The sequence below is a fragment of the Natator depressus genome, chromosome 3 (genome assembly GCF_965152275.1).
Source record: "Natator depressus isolate rNatDep1 chromosome 3, rNatDep2.hap1, whole genome shotgun sequence".
Lineage (NCBI taxonomy): Eukaryota > Metazoa > Chordata > Testudines > Cheloniidae > Natator > Natator depressus.
The window spans coordinates 113,275,825-113,297,471 of NC_134236.1; the positions used below are offsets into that span (position 1 = coordinate 113,275,825).

The following is a 21,647-nucleotide window of genomic DNA, read 5'->3' on the forward strand; positions in this document are numbered from 1 at the left end:
TAGTCCCCTGCATTCATTAGCAAGGACCAAATTCTGCCAGAATTTGAAAATGGAAACTTAAAAAACTGATTAAATGGAAATTCATCATCTTGACTTTTGTGGCTTTGCATTGAGATGCCCAAATACTTACTTGATATACGTTGAATGAGAACATTAAACACTGACTGATTAAAATCATACTTATGCAGGGTTAAAGCTATGTATTACGTAGTCATTTAGTCTCCACAAAAATGTCTTAGTAACTTGTGATGTTAACATACAATAACAGTCTTAATAAATCTTCATTACATTTGTGTTTGGGAACCTTCATTCCAACCACTACCCTGACTTTATGGTATCACTAGAGCAAGGTAGGTGTTTCTACCGCCTTAAAAAGTAGGAAATCGTACCTTTCCTTCTTTCATTTTCTGTTTACACTCTTGAGCAATCTTCTGAGCATTCGTGTTTACACTTTTTCTCTCATCACCATCTGGGTGTTCAGAAACATCCAGGCTTGGAGAAGGATATGCCTTTTTTTTTTTTAAAGTATAGTTGTACTTAATACATATCTCGTGAGATTGTCAGGATGTGATGGTCAGTTTGATCCACATATAAATACTGAGCAACAAACATTTAAAAAGCAGTTAGAGGATTGTGAGTTTCTTAGCAGAGCAGAAAAACTTTCCTTGGCTGTTCAGAATAAGTACGATACTGTACTGTTGACTAAAAAACTGTATTAAGAACAGCCTTGTAAGCAGGAGAGATCACCATTGGTTGGGCTTGCTGACTGGTTTTCCACATTATTTTATTTAGTTTCCTTTTACAGTTGTGTCTAGTTGAAAGCCATTTATTTAGTTCACCACTTCCTCTGTGGACCTTGTGACTCACCTTCACTTCACATTTGTTACCTTCGGTCTTCGTTTGGAAGTACATCCTGGCTATATTATAAATAGAATCCCTCCCAATTATATTATACAAGTTACAGTTTATTAGCAGGGTATGGAAAGATGTCATTTTTCTCATTTTGGTTATGAGAGAAGAAAAGGCAGTTTTCATAACTTGCAGTAGATTAATGGGGAAATGGATAGAAAAATATTTGTAAGATACAAGTATCTGATAAAATATAATTCTTCATTATTTAAAGTCTCTAGGATCATTTAATAAGCATTAATATAAGTCTGTTAAATAGAATCTGAAATTTTTATAATCAGTTTAGGTTCATTTAGGATTAACAAATCAGAATTTTGAAGTCTGGATTTTTTTTTTATCCTAAGTGTTACCTACATTAAAAAAAAAAAGTACTTTATCTACATTAACGCTGAGATTTTACACAAATCAAGAAATTCCAAATTATGCGATGGAAACCTAACTCCAGCTGCTTTCCTTAGATGTAGTGTTCTGTATTACTGGGTATATAAAAGTGAATTCTGTTGGTATGGAGAAACCTTAAATGCTCATAGTTTTAAAATTGCAGAACTTTCTGATTTCATTCAGACACAGATAGCTAGTCCTAAGGTCTCTTTGAGTTTTCTGTGTGCAAAATGTATGTTGGGATATATGAGGAAAGTGATTTTTTGTTTTTGTTTTAATATACATAACTTTGACCTGGCAAAACCAACTATCTTCGTTATTTCAAAAATTCCTTTCTGGGTTGAGAATAAGCATAAAAAAATTCAGCCCCTCCTCCCCCCGCAAAAGTTGGCTTGACAGTTTAACAGCAAGTGAAATTCAAAGGGTGTTAATTAGGGCTGTCAAGTGACTAAAAAAATTAATCGCACTGCTAAACAATAATAGAATACCATTTATTTAAATATTTTTGGATGTTTTCTACATTTTCAAATAGATTGATTTCAGTTACAATGCTGAATACAAAGTGTGCAATGCTCACTTTATATTTATTTTTATTACAAATATTTGCATTGTAAAAAACAAAAGAAATAGTATTTTTCAATTCCCCCATTACAAGTACAGTAGTGCAATCTCTTTATCATGATCGTTGAACTTACAAATGTTGTATTATATACAAAAAAAACTGCATTCAAAAACAAAACAATGTAAAACTTTAGAGCCTACTAATCCACTTAATCCTACTTCTTGTTCAGCCAGGCTGTAAGACAAACAAGTTTGTTTAATTTTGCAGGAGATAGTGCTGCCTTCTTCTTGTTTACAATGTCACCTGAAAATGAGAACAGGTGTTCGCATGGCACTGTTGTAGCCAGTGTCGCAAGATATTTACATGCCAGATGCCGTAAAAATTCATATGTCCCTTCATGCTTCAACCACCATTCCAGAGGACATGTGTCCATGATGATGACAGGTTCTGCTCAATAACAATCCAAAGCAGTGCAGACCAATGCATATCAGAGTAGGCCCGTTACTCAATGAGGGGGGAAAGACAATAACAGAAAATGTGGATATGGCAGAGGTGGTTAATGACTTTGTTTTGGTTTTCACTGAGAAGGTTGGTGGTGATTTGACGTCTAACATAGTGAATGTCAGTGAAAATGAGGGAGGATCAGAGTCTAAAATAGGGACAGAACAAGTCAAAAATTACTTAGACAAGTTAGATGTCTTCAAATCACCAGGGCCTGATGAAATGCATCCTAGAATACTCAAGGAGATGACTGAGGAGATATCTGAGCCATTAGCAATTATCTTTGAAAAGTCGTGGAAGACGGGAGACATTCCAGAAGACTGGAAAAGGGCAAATATAGTGCCCATCTATAAAAAAGGAAATAAGGACGACGCAGGGAATTACAGACCAGTCAGCTTAACTTCTGTACCTGGAAGGATAATGGAGCAAATAATGAAGCAATCAGTTTGTAAACACGTAGAAGATAATGTGATAAATAACAGCATAGATTTGTCAAGAACAAATCATGTCAAACCAACCTGATAGCTTTCTTTGACAGGGTAACAAACCTTGTGGATAGGAGGGAAGCAGTAGATGTGGTATATCTTGTCTTTAGTAAGGCTTTTGGTCAATGTTCCCTCTAATTTTTGACAGGCTGTGTGTGCAAAAAATTCCTTCTGTGCAAATTTTTGAAGCAGAGTTCAAATTTGTGCGCCATGAGGTAAATGCGCCCAAGCGAGTAAAATGCTTATACATTTAAAAACTTTTAATTTGTAATTTGTGATAATAGTTTAACACCATGTTATTTATAAATGTTATTTTTAAATACTTAGAAAAAGGAAATTTAACCATTCTTCATGAAGCAGAAGTTAATTTTAAGCATTACGCTTTATGATCTTTTTTTATAGACAATCACGAGCGTATATCAAGCACATATTAATCATGATCGTTATCAGTCCATAGGCTTCTGCCCATTGGTGTCCACTTTCACCTTTCATTCTATACACATGTCCAAAAAGAGTTTTGATACTGTCTCACATGACCTTCTCAAACTAGGGAAATGCAACCTAGATGGACCTACTATAAGGTGGGTGCATAACGGGTTGGAAAATCATTACCAGAGAGTAGTTACCAGTGGTTCACAGTCATGCTGGAAGGGTATAACAAGTGGGGTCCTGCAGGGATCAGTTCTGGGTCCGTTTCTGTTCAATATTTTCATCAGTGATTTAGATAATGGCATAGAGAGTACACTTACAAAGTTTGTGGACGATACCAAGCTGGGAGGGGTTGTAAGTGCTTTGGAGGATAGGATTAAAATGCAAAATGATCTGGACAAACTGGACAAATGGTCTGAAGTAAATAGGATGAAATTCAATAAGGACAAATGCAAAGTAGTCCACGTAGGAGGGAACAATCAGGTGCAGAATAGGAAATAACTGCCTAAGAAGGAATACTGCGGAAAGGGATCTGGAGGTCATAGTGGCTCACAAGGTAAATCTGAGTCAACAGTGTAATGCTGTTGCAGAAAAAAGAAAACATCATTCTGGGATGTATCAGCAGGAGTATTCTAAGCAAGACATGAGAAGTAATTCTTCCACTGTACTCTGGGCTGATTAGGCCTCAACTGGAGGCCTATTGTGTCCAGTTCTGGGCGCCGCATGTCAGGAAAGATGTGGACAAACTGGAGAAAGTCCAGAGAAGAGCAACAAAAATTATAAAAGGTCTCGAAAACATGACTTATGAGGGAAGATTGAAAAAATTGGATTTGTTTAGTCTGGAGAAGAGAAGCCTGAGAGGGGACATGATAACCATTTTCAGGTACATAAAAGGTTGTTACAAGGAGAAAGAAAAATTGTTGTTCTTAACCTCTGAGGATAGGACAAGAAGCAATGGGCTTAAATTGCCCCAACGGTGGTTTAGGCTGGACATTAGGAAAAACTTCCTAACTGTCAGAGTCATTAAGCACTGGAATAAATTGCCTAGGGAGGTTGTGGAATCTCCATCATTGGGGATTTTTAAGAGCAGGTTGGACAAACACCTGTCAGGGATAGTCTAGATCAGAGGTGGGCAAACTATGGCCCGCGGGCCACATCCGGCCTATGGGACAGTCCTGCTCTGCCCTGCCCTGCCCTTGACTCCCGGCCGGGGAGGCTAGCCCCCGGCCCCTCCCCTGCTGTCCCCCCTCCCCTGCAGCCTCAGCTCACTGTGCCGCCAGTGCTCTGGGCGGTGGGGCTGCGAGCTCCTGCCGGGAAGCGCAGCTGTGTGGCTGCCTCCGGCCAGGCAGCGCGGCTGCCAGTGCTGCTGCTCTGAGTGACATAGTAAGGGGGCGGGGAACGGAGGGGGTTGGATAAGGGGCAGGGGGTCCCGGAGGGCAGTCAGGGGACAGGGAGCAGGGGGTGGTTGGATGGGGCAGAAGTTCTGGACGGGGTAGTCAGGGGCTGGGGAACATTGGGGGTTGGATAGGGGGTAGGGTCTCGGGGGGGGGGGTGGTTAGGGGCAGGGGGTCCTGGGGGGGCGGTCAGGGGACAAGGAGCAGGGGGGGTTGGATGGGTTGGGAGTTCTGAGGGGGGCAGTCAGGGGGCAGGAAATGGGAGGGGGCGGATGGGGGCAGGGGCAGTTTAGGGAGGCACAGCCTTCCCTACTCGGCCCGCCATACAGTTTCGGAAACCCTGATGTGGCCCTCCGGCCAAAAAGTTTGCCCACCCCTGGTCTAGATAATACTTAGTCCTTCCTTGAGTGCAGGGGACTGGACTAGATGACCTCTTGAGATCCCTTCTAGTTCTATGATTCTATGTTCATTTTCATCATCTTAGTCCGATGCCACCAGCAGAAGGTTGATTTTATTTTCTGGTTGTTCGGCTTCTATAGTTTCCGCATCGGAGTCTTGCTCTTTTAAGACTTCTGAAACCATGCTCCACACCTCATCCCTCTCAGATTTTGGAAGGCACTTCAGATTATTAAACCTTGCATCAAGTGATGTAGCTCTCTTTAGAAATCTCACAGTTGTACCTTTTGCATTTTGTCAAATCTGAAGTGAAAGTGTTCTTAAAACGAACAACATGTACTGGGTCATCATCCAAGACTTCTATAACAGAAAATATATGGCAGAATGTGGGTAAAACAGAGCAGGAGACATACAGTTGTCCCCCAAGGAGTTCAGTCACAAATTTAATTAATGCATTATTTTTTTAACCAGCATCATCAGCATGGAAGCATGACCTCTGGAATGGTGACCGAAGCAAGAAGGGGCACAAGAATGTTTAGTATATCTGGCATGTAAATATCTTGCACTGCCGGCTACAAAAGGGCCATGTGAATACCTGTTCTCACTTTCAGGTGACATTGCAAATAAGAAGCGAGCAGCATTATCTCCCGCAAATGTGAGCAAACTTGTTTGTCTCAGTGATTGTCTGAACAAGAAGTAGGACTGAGTGGACTTGTAGGCTCTAAAGTTTACATTGTTTTGTTCTTGAGTGCAGTTATGTAACAAAAAAGATCTCCCTTTCTAAGTTGCACCTTCATGATAAAGAGATTGCTCTACAGAACTTGTATCAGGTGAATTGAAAATTACTATGTCTTTTGTTTATATTATTTTTATTACAAATATTTGCACTCTAAAAATGATGATGTGAGCACTGTACACTTGGTATTATGTGTTGTAATTGAAATCAATATATTTGAAAATGTAGAAAAACATCCAAAAGTATTTAATAAATTTTAGTGGGTTTTCTATTGTTTAACAGTACAATTAAAACTGCGATTAATTGTGATTAATTTTTTTAGCTAATCGTGAATTAGCTGTGATTAATCGCAATTAATTGTTTTTTTACTTAATCGCGTGAGTTAACTAGTGTTAATAGGAGAGTAACTAAAGGTCTGCACTTCCTATCACTATAGCATGCAGAAATGTCATAGCCTATATAGTGATATTGTAGTTAGACTGTAATTGATTGAAAACGGCTTGTGGAAGTGCTAACTTCCACATGCCTTTCCACTGGGTTAAGGGGGAATGTGCCATGCACTGTGGCTGTTCCCCAGAATAGTGCATCTCCCTCAACCCTGCCTCCCCACTCACCCACCCACACAAGCATCTCAGGCTTGTGGATCTCCACTATGTGTTTTCTTGTAGGGAAGGGGAAACAAGCATGTTACAAAGCTGCCTTTCTATCCCTTTGCTGCTTTCTCACTCTATAGCAGAAAGGAGTATCTGGCCTATGGTGATGTTAAGCTTTAAAACATAGTCTTTATTATATCATGCTCTTTTAACGCTTCCTCAACCGACATAGATTTTGTTCCATTGAAATCCTTTGCAATGTTTAATATTACATTTGAACTCAATATTACAGATAAACTCCTTGGTTCCGTGGCGAGAGAGGATTGTATTAACAAAAATATGAAAGCTATATATTGCTATAAACTTGCTAAAAGATACAGTAGCAGAAACTGCCTTTGTTGGGAGTACTGCATTATTTCATTGCTGTCCCCAACTGCGACATCAGGAATGAGAGCTCATCTGATTTTTTTTATGCAGCATACAAAGTTCAGTTTTACTATTTTAACCTAATTTTTGTATAATGAATTGCTCTAAGACAGTACAGCTTGATTGCACATGCTGATTCATTTCAGTACCTATAGGCAAAGAACCAGGAAATGATTCATTTCAAGATCTAGCATAATATGATTTATGGACATTTTTAGACATTTCTTCTAGGTAGCTAACATTACGCAATCTGGTTGTCACGGTTTTATCTTTTACCTTATTGAGTAAAGGCAGATTGGGTGTTTGCTCACAAAGGATTTATTACACTTGGCCACTGTTGTGTGCACATCATAAAGTACAAAGTGGCTTTATTAAAAAAGGTTTCAGAGTAACAGCCGTGTTAGTCTGTATTCGTAAAAAGAAAAGGAGTACTTGTGGCACCTTAGAGACTAACCAGTTTATTTGAGCATGAGCTTTCGTGAGCTACAGCTCACTTCATCGGATGCATAGCAGGAGAGTGGGGTGGGAGGAAGTTTTGTTTCATGGTCTCTGTGTGTATATAATGTCTTCTGCAGTTTCCACGATATGCTATGCATCCGATGAAGTGAGCTGTAGCTCACGAAAGCTCATGCTCAAATAAACTGGTTAGTCTCTAAGGTGCCACAAGTACTCCTTTTCTTTTTTCTTTTTATTAAAAAAGGAATTGATTTTTTTTTTAATTATTCTCCTTTTTTTAAATTTAAGTTGCTGGTTGTCCTTGTTTCGAGCGGACATGTGTCCCCTTCACAATTGTTGCCTTATCTGGCAATCGCAGAAAGCTGGGACAAAGTGGAAATTCACATCTGCAGGTCCAATCTTCCCGCTCCCACAGGTAGTTCCTGTTGAGCAGGGTCGAGGCTAACCTGGGAAGACAGTGTAGAAAAGATTGAGCTGCTGCAGGAACTCCTTGGGTTTACCTGTGGACTTTCAATCTCGAGAGCTAGCACCCCGACACCTTTCATGACCTCTAAATTCACCGACAACTTCTTTTTAAAAGAATGTTTCTGCAACACAAAAAAGTCAGACATTCTCACTCTAACAGGAAAGGAAGATTTCTAGTACTGTCTGACTCCAGGTGCTGCAGCATAATTTGTGAAATATTTAGAGCTAAAATATCATGCTTGGGTCAGTCCTAATTAACAAGATTTATGATTACTTCACAACACTGAGAAGTAACCACTGTAGGGACACCCCGGTCCAACACTCAGGTATTTGTGGTCCAGAGTTTATAGTGAGGGATTTGCAAAAATTTCTGAAATCCTGACAGGAAAATCAGCATTACAGTGTATTGTCCTCTGCATTTTCCTAATTAAGGGACCTTCAGGAATACTCCCCACTTTTCAGTAATCTGCATTTATAATTAGCTAAGAATTGTATTACAATTTAAAGATGTGTAAAGTCCCGTAAGCGTTATTATGTAATGAACTACTTTCTACATTTTCTTATCAGGTGTTTATTTCACTATAAAATAAATTCAGTTACCAACAGAGGCCATGTCAGATTGTGATTCTTTACATTTTGTATATGCTGTGTGTTTCACCAAAGTCTCATCTCCCCAGAGCACTGCCAAAGCCTGGAACAAGGCTGTATCAATGAGAAAACGTGGAAGATATAGTTGTCTATACTTTTATGTTCTGTAAAAACATTTAAATCGTAATGAGTTGGACGTACATCTACAGTTACAGAGTGATGCAGCTATTGCTGTTGATGTTGTCACTGGAAAGACTGTCCAGCAAAACACCTGTTGGAAAAGGCGTGTTTATTATAATTTGACTTAATTCGTGTCCTATACTTGGGCATCTGCTGTCTCCAAATCTCCTATAATACAGAAGTGGGGAAGGGAAGAATCTTACTCAAAACATCTCAGAGAATAAGGCCTGAATTTCATTGGGTAACAGTAGCTTGTAACTCAGAGTCTTTGATGGGGTAACTTTATGAGAAAGCAGCTTGTTTTGCGGGAGCATAGTTGTAGTAACAGGAAAATGGATTTACCTATAGCAGCCCTATTTTAGTTGTAGGAAACCCATTTCCTGTTTTCCTACATTTTGACTGAGTTTCATTCTGAAAATAAAATATGTTGAATGTGTTCTTAGACCTTTCTTCTCAAGGAGAGCACTGTTTTTTCAGTAATGTGTCTTTTTCTGACAGTGTATAATAAGATAAAGGGTCATCAGGCATTTTATTAAGGACAGATGTTTCTAAAAGTTGACAGGAGAGAGAATAAGCGAAGTAATCTGGTTGGAAGAAAGCCTGTTAGGATCTAAGAGAGATGATCTAAGCTAATCAGTACTCCAGATGTGTAGGATTTGGGAGAGAGGGCTGGGAGAAGTTGTTTGGGGCTTGTTGTTTTGAAAAGGCAGTTTTTCTTTCTGTAACGCCCCATCACTACATTTATGGGTGGTCAGCAGCCTGACCTGTCGCCAGAATACTAGACTAGAGCACTAGTTCACTTTGATATAATAATGTGGTGTTAATGAAATATTATTTGAAATAAAATTGTAACAATGATAGGGGATGAATATGTTATGAAAAATTTCCAGTTTCATAATATCAGAACAGGAACAATGCAAGGCCTATGGAGATGGGGGAGGGAGGGTTTAATGAAAAGCTCCAATCAAAGTCTGTTATCCCAAATGCAATTATATTGTCATTGGGCTGAAGAGCTCTCATGGCAAATACTTGCAGTGATTGTCTTTGGGAATGGCATGTGTCTGACTTTAGCTAGGATGACACAGGTTTCAGTGGCTTACCACAGTGCCCCAGCTTGTTAGGAAAGCAACAAAAGTATGATACTTTACCATCCTCTCTCATTCCACAATTCTCATTACAGAATTTTCAGTGTCCAGATTTTTTTTTTTTTGGTGGTCTTTCTGTTCTTTTAACACAGCTAGATTTGGGTAGTGAACAGTGTCTCTGATATTAAATCAACTTCCTCTAGTGCATCCAGAACCTCAGTGAGTGAAACCGATTGATTGAAATTCAATCAAAAATGACATTGACACTTCTCTTCCCCATGCCACTATACAGGCAGGTGGTCTGTTCCAGTTTAGTTTTAATTTTATACACACAATGGGTTGAAAAACTTGCAGCAAGAAACAATTACGTTTCTGAGCAAAAATATTTGGGGTTCACCAGCACATCCATCATCCAGAACTGGTCAGGGCTTTGGAGATGCTATATTTCATCTCCACCAGTCACAACCCAGAATCTAAAAAAAAAACAAAACAAAACAAACTTCTTACAGCAATCGATTCATCTCAGGGCGTGATCATTGCCACCAGCACAACTCTGCTCCTGAAACTTCATCTATTGCAAGACCTCTGTATACCTAAATGACCCGGGCGTGAGGATGGTACACTTACCTATCCCCATTTCAATGGTCAAGGATAAAAGATGATCATAGTGTTCTATGAAGCCACCAGAAGAGGTCCACCAACTCAAGGAAATTTGAAACCTCAGCCAAATAGGGTTCATCTGCACTGGCAGATTAATGAGTGGTGTATCTGATACTCAGTGAACAAAGAAAAATGTCTCTTTCAGAATATTATTATGAATGCATGTGATCCAAGTTGCTTTCTTGCTATTTAATTTTCAACTATGTTCATGTAGGTCTACCAAACAAAACAAAACACAAATCCCTCCCAAGCACCTCTAAACAATGACAGCTTGAAGTTGTCAATTTGGAATTGTGCCTTCTACAAGTGAAATTCTCCATAGGTGCTTTAAAGGATCCATTTCCTGTTATAGTGGCATATGTTCATCTATGCCATTGTAACAGAAAATGAAATGTTAAGATTGATCAGGATAATCTTTTTTAACCTTACCAGTCTTGGGGCGGGGGGGATGTTTTGGTCCAGTTATCGGTCAACTGGCACAGCAATCAAAATACCAAAGAAGACTCAGTCTAGCTAGGTATGTTCAAATTTAGAATAAGTATAAATGATGTATACTTTGTAATTTATTTATAATAATTAGAACACTAGTAAACACGTTTCACATGAGTACACATCAGACCAAATGCACTTTTTTCTCACGATTCATGCTGTAATTTCATAGATCATAAGGCTGCAAATTAAAAAAAAAAAAACTTTATAGAGGGAATGGTTGCTGGTGATTGCTTTCACAAAGGATAGCAGGTGCTAAACTTATTAGAACCCTCTAGATGCTGTAATGTACACCATATGGCATAAGTAATACTGGTTTTCAACATATAAAGTACAGAATTTAAAATAAATGATAGCAATCCCTTGGCCACATAGCAAACATGGTGTTGATGAGTTACGGAGCATTAGAAAGTGTGCATCCACTCCCCACATGAAAAATTGTTGGTCTATAGTAAAACATACTTTTCCCAGGTGTAAATGCTTTGTTTCAACGGAAGTTGTTGTTTTCTTCCTAATCCGTTTAATTTTTCCCTTATCAGATCAAACTATAAGGGACTGTTCCTCTGCTTCCTTCAAACTGATGTCATTCCGTTGACTTCAGTGGAGCGACACTTGTTTACTCTAGCAGAGGATCTATCAATAGGGTTCTCTTTACACAAGGAAATTTTTTCAGTAAAGAGACCCAAAATGTTCAGTGGTCAAATGTGCAGGATTTTGTCTCTGAAGAAGTGTTTTTATTGGATGGGTTCTGTCTCTGCTTTTGTTAATCAAATTATGCTTTCAGAAGAGAGGAGGTCTCCATTGCTTTTTACATCAAATAATTCTTGGGTTTTTTTGAGTGAATGCAGTCTTGTATTCATGTTTATGAAGAAGTGATAGAGCTGCAAAGGGAAATCCTCTTTCTTTTAGGCCAATTACAGGAAGAGGCAGTTGTAGTTACAGCTTTCACCCATTGGCTTGCTAAAGCCCTGAAACCTGCCTTGGGAAAGATTACACTCTAGGGATTCAGAGTAGCAGCCGTGTTACTCTGTATCTGCAAAAAGAACAGGAGTACTTGTGGCACCTTAGAGACTAACAAATTTATTTGAGCATAAGCTACAGCTCACTTCATCGGATGCATTCAGTGGAAATGCATCCAATGAAGTGGGCTTTAGTCCACAAAAGCTTATGCTCAAATAAATTTGTTAGTCTCTAAGGTGCCACAAGTACTCCTGTTCTTTTTGTGAATACAGACTAACACGGCTGCTACTCTGAAACCTAGTTTATTCCCGTTTCCAGGATGATGAGTCTTGTGGTTGTTTAGCATTCTGAGCCTCTATTTTCTAGGTACTAAAGTGAGAGCACAAATGCCTTTCTTACCCAAGATCATATGAACAATTACAAAATGGTAGTAGCCGTAATAAGCATACTGAATTGCCTAAATACATTGTAATACATTGCTGAACATGACAAATACTTGCTGATAATCCAAAATATTTTAAAATATGGACTTGGTGCAATGGTAATTCTTAGGAAAAGAAATAAAGACTCCAGGTAGGAATGCCTAAGAGTGGATGTTCAGAAGATAGCAAGGAGTGATTAAAGGAGCCCAAGGTGCAATGGTGAGAGAGACTGACCGTTGTGCCCAGCTTGGAAACTTCAAGACAGACCTCCAGGGGAGGGGAGAGGGGAGATGAGTGAAAGAGACTGGCATGGAAGAGACTTTTTTTTTAATGTTAATGAATCAGACCCGAAGAAGGAGTGGTGTTGTCCTAGTGTTATTGAGGAGCCTTAGTGAAGGGGATACTGAGGCAGAGTGCTGCAGAGCCATGTTTGGCCAAAAGGGGCCTACAGGGCAGGCATGCCCTTTTTACTCTGATATTTCTAGATATTTCAGCAGACTTTAGTACCGTTGATTATATGATTTGCTGGAAAATAGTTTAAAATATACAAACTTGAGTTTTAAAAGTTGTCCTTGGTTTTTGTTTTGTTTTGACAGGAGTGATTGATCAGTAATCTCTTCATAGTTTACTAAGTATTTAAAGCAAACTTTTCTCAATATCCAGAGGGGTGGGGGTGGGGGTGTGTGTGTGAATGGAATTTACTTCACTGTCTAATACCTTATCTCTCACGTGTTAAATTATGATGTGTCACTAGGAAGATAAAGAGTAGTAATTGATTTACATAAACAAAAGAGAGGGAGAGAAATGGGACTGTAGCTTGCGGAGACTCATCATAGACCCAAATACAATGTTAACAGCATGATGGTAGAATTAAGGCTTTGATTCAGTAAAGCATCCTTATTCGGAAAAGAAAGCACTTAAGCATTTGAAGTCTGAGGACATGTCTACACGTACAGTGCTGCAGTGGTGCAGCTGTACCAATGCAGCTGCAGCGCGTCTAGTGAAGACGCTCTATGCCAACAGGAGGGAGCTCTCCCACTAGCATAATAAAACCACCTCCGCAAATGGCAGAAGCTATGTCAGCGGGAGAACTCAGTTTGACTAATTCCACTCTGTTTATATTAGTAAAGTTCAATATCTACATCAGGTCTTTCGATAAAAGCCCCTAGATGAGATCAAAGTCCTTTGCTTTCCTACTGGTTGAGCATACAGCTCTTTTGTGAGGGAGAATTTTCACCATAAGATCCAGTCCTGAATAGCTGGGTGATATACTGACTTACAGGGACGAGTGATGCATGTTTTGGCTATCAGAAGAGAACTTTAATTTATATTCAGTATAAGGCCATTGAACGAAAGTAAAATAAAATCGTTTTGTATCATTGCAGTCAAAATTCAAATTATTGTGTCTTCTTCTGTCTTTTCCCAGAGGATATTTACGGGGGAAATTGCAAAGCATGTGTAATAATGGTGTTAATAAATTGATGCTTAAGCTGGCTATGTTCAGAAACAGTCTTATACCGGTCTTCAGTACATTTTAATCAAAGGGTGTGAAGTTAAAACCTGGCTTTGAAGATGTGATCACTACAACAGAATAATAGCATGGTGTTGCAGCAAGATGTTGTGATGCTCCCAGAAAATTTTTCCTATGCTAATGAAATGTTAACGTGTCCTGCAAGTTATTCTTGAGGGACTTAGGTGTAGATGCAGTGCAGTCAGGACCACACCATGAAGTATGGAAAAACTTTACTTAGGTGGGAAAGAAAAGAGCGCATTTTTATGGAGGTGGTGAGATACAATATTTAACCTTGTTTTCCTTTCGTTCTCCCTAGGATATTAATGTATGTATTCTTGAAAACTACCCTGAATGTTCCAATCCCAGGTTATTTTACATCATACCGTATTTCTGTGGACAGCATCCAAGATGCAGGTAAATGTAGATATCACATACCTGATTCTGTACAGCAATAGACATTGAACACTTGCCAGTAGTTACCACACAGAGTGGTATCAGAAACACAACAGTTGTTCCCTATTGTAAATATAAGGGAAAACATGGCTCATGTGTCAGTATGTGGTAACAGCATGTCTTTATTTTGAAATAATATATATAAGGGAATTGTTCAGTGGAGGGTGTACATTTTTCATTATTATTTTTCTTTGAGTACACACTCTATAATGACAGGTTTCAGAGTAACAGCCGTGTTAGTCTGTCTTCGCAAAAAGAAAAGGAGTACTTGTGGCACCTGAGAGACTATAATTATAGCTTTGTGTGCATATCAGAAATGTGAAATAACACAAAATAGAATGAAAAAGAACATAAACTACATAAAATGATAATTTAATCTTCAGTGGCAGCTCCTGCAGCTTCTGTCCACTGGGGATATGATGGAGGGGTGGCTGGCCCAAATCTAAGCGGTGCTATAACCCTATGTACCAGATTGCACTGCAGAGAGCTGGGCCCAGCCCTGCAGGACAGGAGCCTCCACTGTGGGGTGAGTGCAGGGTGATCAACCCCACCCAGCGCCTCCCACCTCCACCCCCCAGGGGTAGGACGCAGCCCACCCACCCCAAGGCTTCCCTCAGAGCAAGGACCTGATGTTCAACCCCCGCCTTCCTTTCATAAGGTCATATTCTGCAGCAGTGGCGTCCAACTTTTTCAGCCGGAGGGTCAAATATACTATTTCAAAATGATCTAAGGGCCACTATCAATAATTTGGGGCAGATTCTTTGTCCCATGCCACTCCCTTTGCACTGCTCAGTCCCCAGCAGACATGCAGCCTCATAAGGAAAGCCTATGACCCCACTTCTTGTAGCCCCTTGTACAGGGCATGTGTCAGATTGGGAAGGGGGAGTGGTTCAAGTGGGCTACACTCCCACTGTCCCTTAGATAGCATATGGTCCCTATAGAACTGTTGCCAGCTTGTGTAAGTTAGAGCAGCTCCCAGGCTGATTTACCCTGCACCTGAGCTAGGATAGAAAGAGTCAGAACCAGTTGTTGGATCTCTTCTTATCTCCCTTTTCCCCTGCCCTGGAATGCCTTTCATAACTGAGAAGGTTGGACACCACTGCTGCAGAATATGTGCTTATGAAAGGAAGGAGCGCTCTGACTGCAGGAAATGCAAGTTAATGTTACAAAGAATTATGGGACATACCCTCACCTGATGTAAATCATTGGAGTCAATGGGCCTACATCCCTTTATACCAGCTAGTGTGGACCTGTAGGTAAATCTGCAGGCCTACAGTAATATCAATAATTTCAGAAAGTATAAGTGGGTAAGTGGTGGTGAAAACTTTCCACTCTGAAAGGAGCCAAAAAGTATTTTGGGTGGGTGCTATTAAAAGCATGATACTATCACGCTACAGTCACTGCAATACCACGACGTGTGGCTGATATTTTTAATAGCGCCCACTGTCCAGACCATGAGAAAAGTGTAGAAAAATATAAAAACATAGTCTTAACAAACATGAATGGAAAGAATAAAAATAGGCAAAGTCTCTGTAAAGAAAAGGAAGACCACATAAGCTACCTTTCTGTAGGAAGCAATAAGCTCTGCTTTACATTATGAAAATAACTTTTTTGTCACATGCTGTAAATTTTCTGAGCTGATGCTGTTTTATGGGTGAGAGGTTTGGAACCTCTCTCAGTGAAAGCTGTCTAGAGAATTTAGTACTACTATACTGTATCTAACTTAATCATAAAATAGTCACATTTTTACAAGCTAACCTGCTTCTGTATGATTCATAATGAGCTTTGGAAGCCACATAGACCTTTCTATCCTTCCATTTTCTTTCCAGATCTTTTTCCATCTGATCATAACTCCAATAAGCATAATATCACAAAGCCTGCTTGCAAATCTATGAAAAAACTTATACGCTGGACCCGCGCTGGAACACGGGATCCATGCGCGGTACCGCGTTATAACGGGGGCCGCATTACCATGGATTCCAATTTAAATATTTAAATTTAGGATCCATTGGCGCGACCGCGCTATATGTGAATCTGCGCTATGGCGACACACGCTCTAGCAAGGGTCCACTGTATGAGCGTATTTGAGACAGGGAACCAAGATGCTTTCTTAACTTCGTATAGGTTTCTCCATGGGGATCTGTGTGAGGTTTTCCCCACTGCTCTTTCCACCATAATTTTTTTTCTAGCAATCGTGCTCATTTGAATTTCCAAAGCAAACACACCATTTGAAGACTTTTTTTTTTTTTTTTAATCCATAAAGGGAGCCTGGGGAATGGGCCCTCGAAAGAGCAAAACTGAACGTGAATGAAAATTTCCTGCTTGTGGGGATTCTGGAAGAGCTAGAGGATGTGCTGCTTTTACTGGAAAGATTCTTACCTCATTATTTCAAGGACGTGCTCAGCATCTACAAAAACCCAGGTAACTTTCCTGTTACAAGATCACTCCTTATAGAAACTGTTGCAAGATGCCCAGAGCTGTTCAAAGGTTAGGTGTTGTCTCTTAGCCTTTCAATAAAAAGAGGATTCCCCTTTTAGGGGAGAGGATTTAAATGGAAGGGGTGAGCCTTTATGCTTTTATCTCTTAGATGCAGAAGAATATGAAGTTGACAGTTTTGCTTATCCTCCACTAAATGTGGTCATAGTGAGGCAAAGCAAAAGCACTGTCATTTAAATTAGCTGCTTGTAAATAAGACAGATAATGCAGCTATTTAAAAAAATAGTGTAGTTGTTAATTTGCTGTCATATCCTATGCAGTCATGGAGCTATTCGTAATAATAAAAAAAAATAACAAGAAGGAAGAGAATTGTATGTTAGTGAGAGCAGCTCCTGTCTTTGGGCCAGATGCTCTTTCTGGTTTATGGAGAGTGGAAAGGAGTGGGGTAGGACAAGGGTGTTAGAGCAGCAGGAAGGGAGACAGGGAGCAAGATGCTTTTTTAACTCTGTGTAGATTTCCCAGTGGGGATCTGTATGAGGTTTTCCCCACTGCTCCTTCCTCCTTAAATTTTCCCTTCTGTAGTTTTCCCCAGTCAAAGGGAGTAGTGTGTAGCATTATTGAGATACAATGCCTTCTGAAGGAAGGGGGCGGGGAAAGCTGGCAAGCAACACAGAGGGTCTTGCTTTTCATAGTGATGCCACTGAGATCTACAGAGGTGATGTCAGATTCACCCAGAGATCCTTGAGCTCCTTACCACCTCCCTTCTTTGTGTGGCAGCGTCCCTCTGCCTCATGAGGGAACATGGTCCAGCTCTGAAGGTTCATATCTGGGGAGATCTTGGTACGTGGTTTCCTCTCCCGTGTCTTGCTATGTGAGAGCAGAATTTGCCCCTTTCTTTCCTGCACAGATACTGTAGGATAATGCCATTTACTACAGAAATCTCTGAGCATCCGTCTCTTTTGACAATGTTCTTCATGCTCAATTAAATTTCATTTCCTTTTTATTTTTTAACTATATGTGTTAAGTCTGAAGAATAAGTGAGCAGGAATCAGGACCGGCTCCAGGCACCAGCAAAGCAAGCACGTGCTTGGGGCAGCACAATTCCAGTGGGCGGCATTCCGGCCACCCTTCTTTTTTTTTTTTTTTTTTGGCTTGAGCAGGTGCACTCTCAGAGCTTGGGGCGGCAAAAAACCGAGCTGGTCCTGGCAGGAACGTCCTTGTTAATACCCTGCTTCTCTTCTCTACTCCTTGCGCACACAGATGTTTTGTTTTCACTGTATTTATTTTTAAATTGTGAGTAAGTTTGATGCTCATGAATATAAGGGCTAATAGAACCAGACAGAGCTGAGAATAATGTAGGTAAATTCCATGTAAGAGTTCTTAGGCCACTCTCCTCAGTGCACCTTAGTGCTGATCTAAAACACCCTTTGCTGTTCCATTCCTTAAGAGGCTTCATGAACAGCACTGATATTACTATCATGACAAATTACCTGGTTGTGAAAGCAACAGATGTCCAGAACTGCCTATGAAAGGACTACAAAATGATTTTCTATTTGTGACTTGAGCAAGGACTTAAAATTAGATCTTCACAGTTGATGGATTAGTGCACTAATCTGCTACGTCACCTAATGTTTTAAGGGTTTTTACCTTGGCTGTCTTGCAGCTTTTTGAAGATAAAGGATGAATGGTGGGAAAATGTCATCAGCTGAATATACTGAGATAAGAACAACCAGTAATCACCTAGTCACGGAACTTTCTGTAACCATAAACTCTCAACTCACTGCATTTTGCAATTTGTGAGATTGGTTAGCTAGCTATCAACACTTGTGTTAAGTTCTGAAGCCAAGGATAGTCAAATGAAAGCAGTCTTTGTTAGTCACAGGTGAAGATAGGTTAGGAAGTCGGTTAGGGAAATGTTAGTTTCACTTGATACAATGAATTAAGGGCATGGGGTTAAGTCATTTATTAACTTGATTTTATTCAAATTAGTATAAGATCACATTCCATTCAAGTTAATATTCAGACTGGTGTACGGGGCAGGTACCCAAGCCAGGGGAGGCTGGGAAATCACATAATTTGATGAAAAGACCACTGGGTAATTTTCTAAAATCAGAGAGAGAATCTGGAAAATCGTCCTGATTTTAGAAAATTACATATTCATAGTGGTCTGGGAGAGGCCTGCTAGCTGAGCGTGCACTAGCAAGGGCTCTAGCCTCCTGTCATTTGATCCTTGATCATCCTTCCTTGTGAGTTAAGGAGGGGGCAGGGCTGACCTCAGAGAGAAGGCTTAAAAGTCAGACACTAAGGGTACATCTGCACAGGGATAAAATACGCACAGCTGGCCACGGTCAGCTGACTTGGGCTGGAGCTCCAGGCTGAAAAATTGCTGTGTAGATGTTCGGGCTTGGGCTGGAGCCCAAGCTCTGGGACCTTCCCACCTCACAGGGTCCCAGAGCTCAGACTTGAGGTTTTCAGACCAGAGCACGAGTCTGCTGACCTGGGCCAGTCACAAGGTTTTTTATCCCTTTATAGATGTACCCTAAGGGGCCAGAAGGAGCTAGTGAACAGGGGACAGCAAACAGGGAAGTTTGGGATAGAGCTCCTCTGGTGAAGGAGGAGCAAGTACTAATTCTTGGAGTGAATGTGCTTGCTTGTCTGTCTGTTTTTCCTTTTGGCTTGCTTGAAGTTTAGTGTGGTCTCTTCAGGGATTGTGTATCTGGGGACTGTGTGGGAATAGGGACCAGAGGCCTGCTAGCCAAGTGTGCACTTGCAAGGCTCTCCCCTCCTGTCCTTTGATCCTTGATCACCCTTCCCAGGTATGTTAAAGAGAGTCAGGACTGACCTAGAAGAGAAGGGTTTTAAAGCCAGATGCTAAGCAATCAAGGGGAGCTAGCAAAGAGGGGAGTTTGTAGGAAGGAGAAAGAATAAAATCACCATGATTCAGAAAGGCAGCATAGCCAATGCCAACACCGCTGCTGGCTCCTCCACCTGCACCTGTGTCCGAGCAGAGAACCTTGACCACGGATCCCTCTACTCAGGTCCTGGTGTGGATTTGAACAGACTGTAGCCTGCATTTCCCATCATAAAATCCAGGATGGGTAAACCATCCCGTGTTAGAGTGCCTACTGGTAGAATCTCTCAGGAAGCAGGTGGGAGAGCTACAGGAGGAGGTGGCTAGGCTGAGGAGCACCTGTACACACAAGGAATTAATTGAAATATGCATATGGAGATGTACAAGGTTGAGAAGAAATCCAGCTGGCAAAGACTGCAGTAGCACCACCAGGGAGGAGGAAATGGCTGCTTCACAGGGAGGAAACTGGATGATGGCTATGTCTGGCAGCAGGCAGTGCTCCACATAGACTACCAACCCGTTGTCCATAGAGATTTAAAAAACAGGCTGCTGGCCTGGCAATGAGGGATGAGGAATCTCCCCAAAGGTGGAGGAGGAGCAGCCATGTTACTCTGGCTCTGGGAGGAGGGTGAAAGAGTGAGGGTGCAGGTGGTGTTCGCATCAGTCCTTTCAGTCAAGCAGAGACAGACATATCCTGAAAGTGAATGCATGCAGGAGGGCTACAGCTTCCTTGACCATGGGATGCTGTTCCAAGAGGGACTGCTGAGCAGAGATGGGGTCCACCTATTAAGAAAGGGGAAGAGCACCTTCAGATATGGATGGGCTGACCTAGTGAGGCAGGCATAAAAATGAGTTCAATGGGGGACAAAGGGGACAAAAGCCCACAGGTAAGTCTAAAACATGGACCTGGGTGAAGGATCAGAATCTGGTGGAAACATGGGCAATCACAACAGGGGGCAAAGGAGAGATGAGGGAATATAGAGATGTCTGTATACTAATGCAAGTGTAGGGAACAACAGGTACAACTAGAAATACTAGTGAATAATCACAGTTATGATATAATTGGCATACAGAGACATGTATGATCATTTACATTACTGGAATATTGGTATAGATTGGAACAGCTTATCAGGAAGGACAGGCAGGGGAAAAAAGGGAGAAGGTGTTGCCTTGTATATCAAAGATGTATATGCTTGCACTGAGGTTGAGATAGAAATGGAAGGCAGACCCGTTGGAAGTGTCTGGGTAAGGATAAAAGGGGTAAAAAACCAAAGGTGATGATTTGATAGGGGGTCTACTATAGACCACCTAACCAGGAAGAAAAGGTTGAGGGTTTTTTTTTTTAAACTACGAAGAACAGGTTTGGTGGTGTTGCAGAACTTCAACTACCTAGACATCTATTGGGAAAATAATACAGCAGGCACAGATTATCCAACAAGTTCTCGGAATGCACTGGATACAGTTTTTTATAACAGGAGTTGGACAGAGTGACTAGGGGAGAGGTTGTTCTAGATTTGATTCTGACAGATAAGCAGGAACTGGCTGAGAATGTGAAGGTGGAAGGCAACTTGGGTGAAAGTGATCATGAAATGGTAGAATTTTTGATTCTAAGGAGTGGTAAGAGGAAAAATGGCAGAATAAAGACAGTGCACTCAAGAAGGCAGATGTTAGCAAACTCAAAGAATTGTGGGGAAGATCCCATGGGGAGCAAGTCTAAGGGAAAAGAGAGTCCAGGAGATCTGGCAGCTTTTTAATGAGACATTATTAAGGGCACAAGAGCAAACTATCCCAACATGTAGAAAAGTGTGGTAAGAGACCACTCTGGCTTAACCAAGAGATCTTCAATCACCTGAAACAAAAAAGAGTTATACAAAAAGTGGAAACTAGATCAGATTACAAAAGATGAACATAAAAGAACACAAGCATGTAGAGATAAAATTAGAAAGGCCAAGGCACAATCAAGATTAAATTAGCTAGGGACATAAAGGGTAACAAGAAAATATTTTACAAATACATTAGAAGCAAGAGGAAGACCAAGGATATAGGGTAGGTCCTTTACTCAGTGAGAAGGGAAAGACAATAACAGAAAACGCAGCAACAGCCCAAATGTTAAATGGCTTCTTTGTTTGTTTTCACCAAAAGGTTAGCAGTGATTGGATGACTAACATAGTGAACTTCAGTGTAAATGGGATAGGATCTGAGACTAAGGCCATGTCTCCACTACATGGTTGTCAACTTAAGTTATGTTGACAACCATAAACCGCTGTATTTGCATCA

General features: G+C 40.7%; 1 protein-coding gene across 1 annotated transcript in view; it reads left to right on the forward strand.

Moving 5' to 3' along the window:
• The window catches only part of UST (uronyl 2-sulfotransferase), a 279,848-nt gene that overhangs the window by 205,036 nt on the left and 53,165 nt on the right, over positions 1 to 21,647 (forward strand). Inside the window, exons 6-7 of the mRNA XM_074948584.1 lie at positions 13,947 to 14,044; positions 16,347 to 16,504. Of these exons, the coding sequence (XP_074804685.1) occupies positions 13,947 to 14,044; positions 16,347 to 16,504 (256 nt within the window). The remainder of the gene's footprint in view (positions 1 to 13,946; positions 14,045 to 16,346; positions 16,505 to 21,647) is intronic.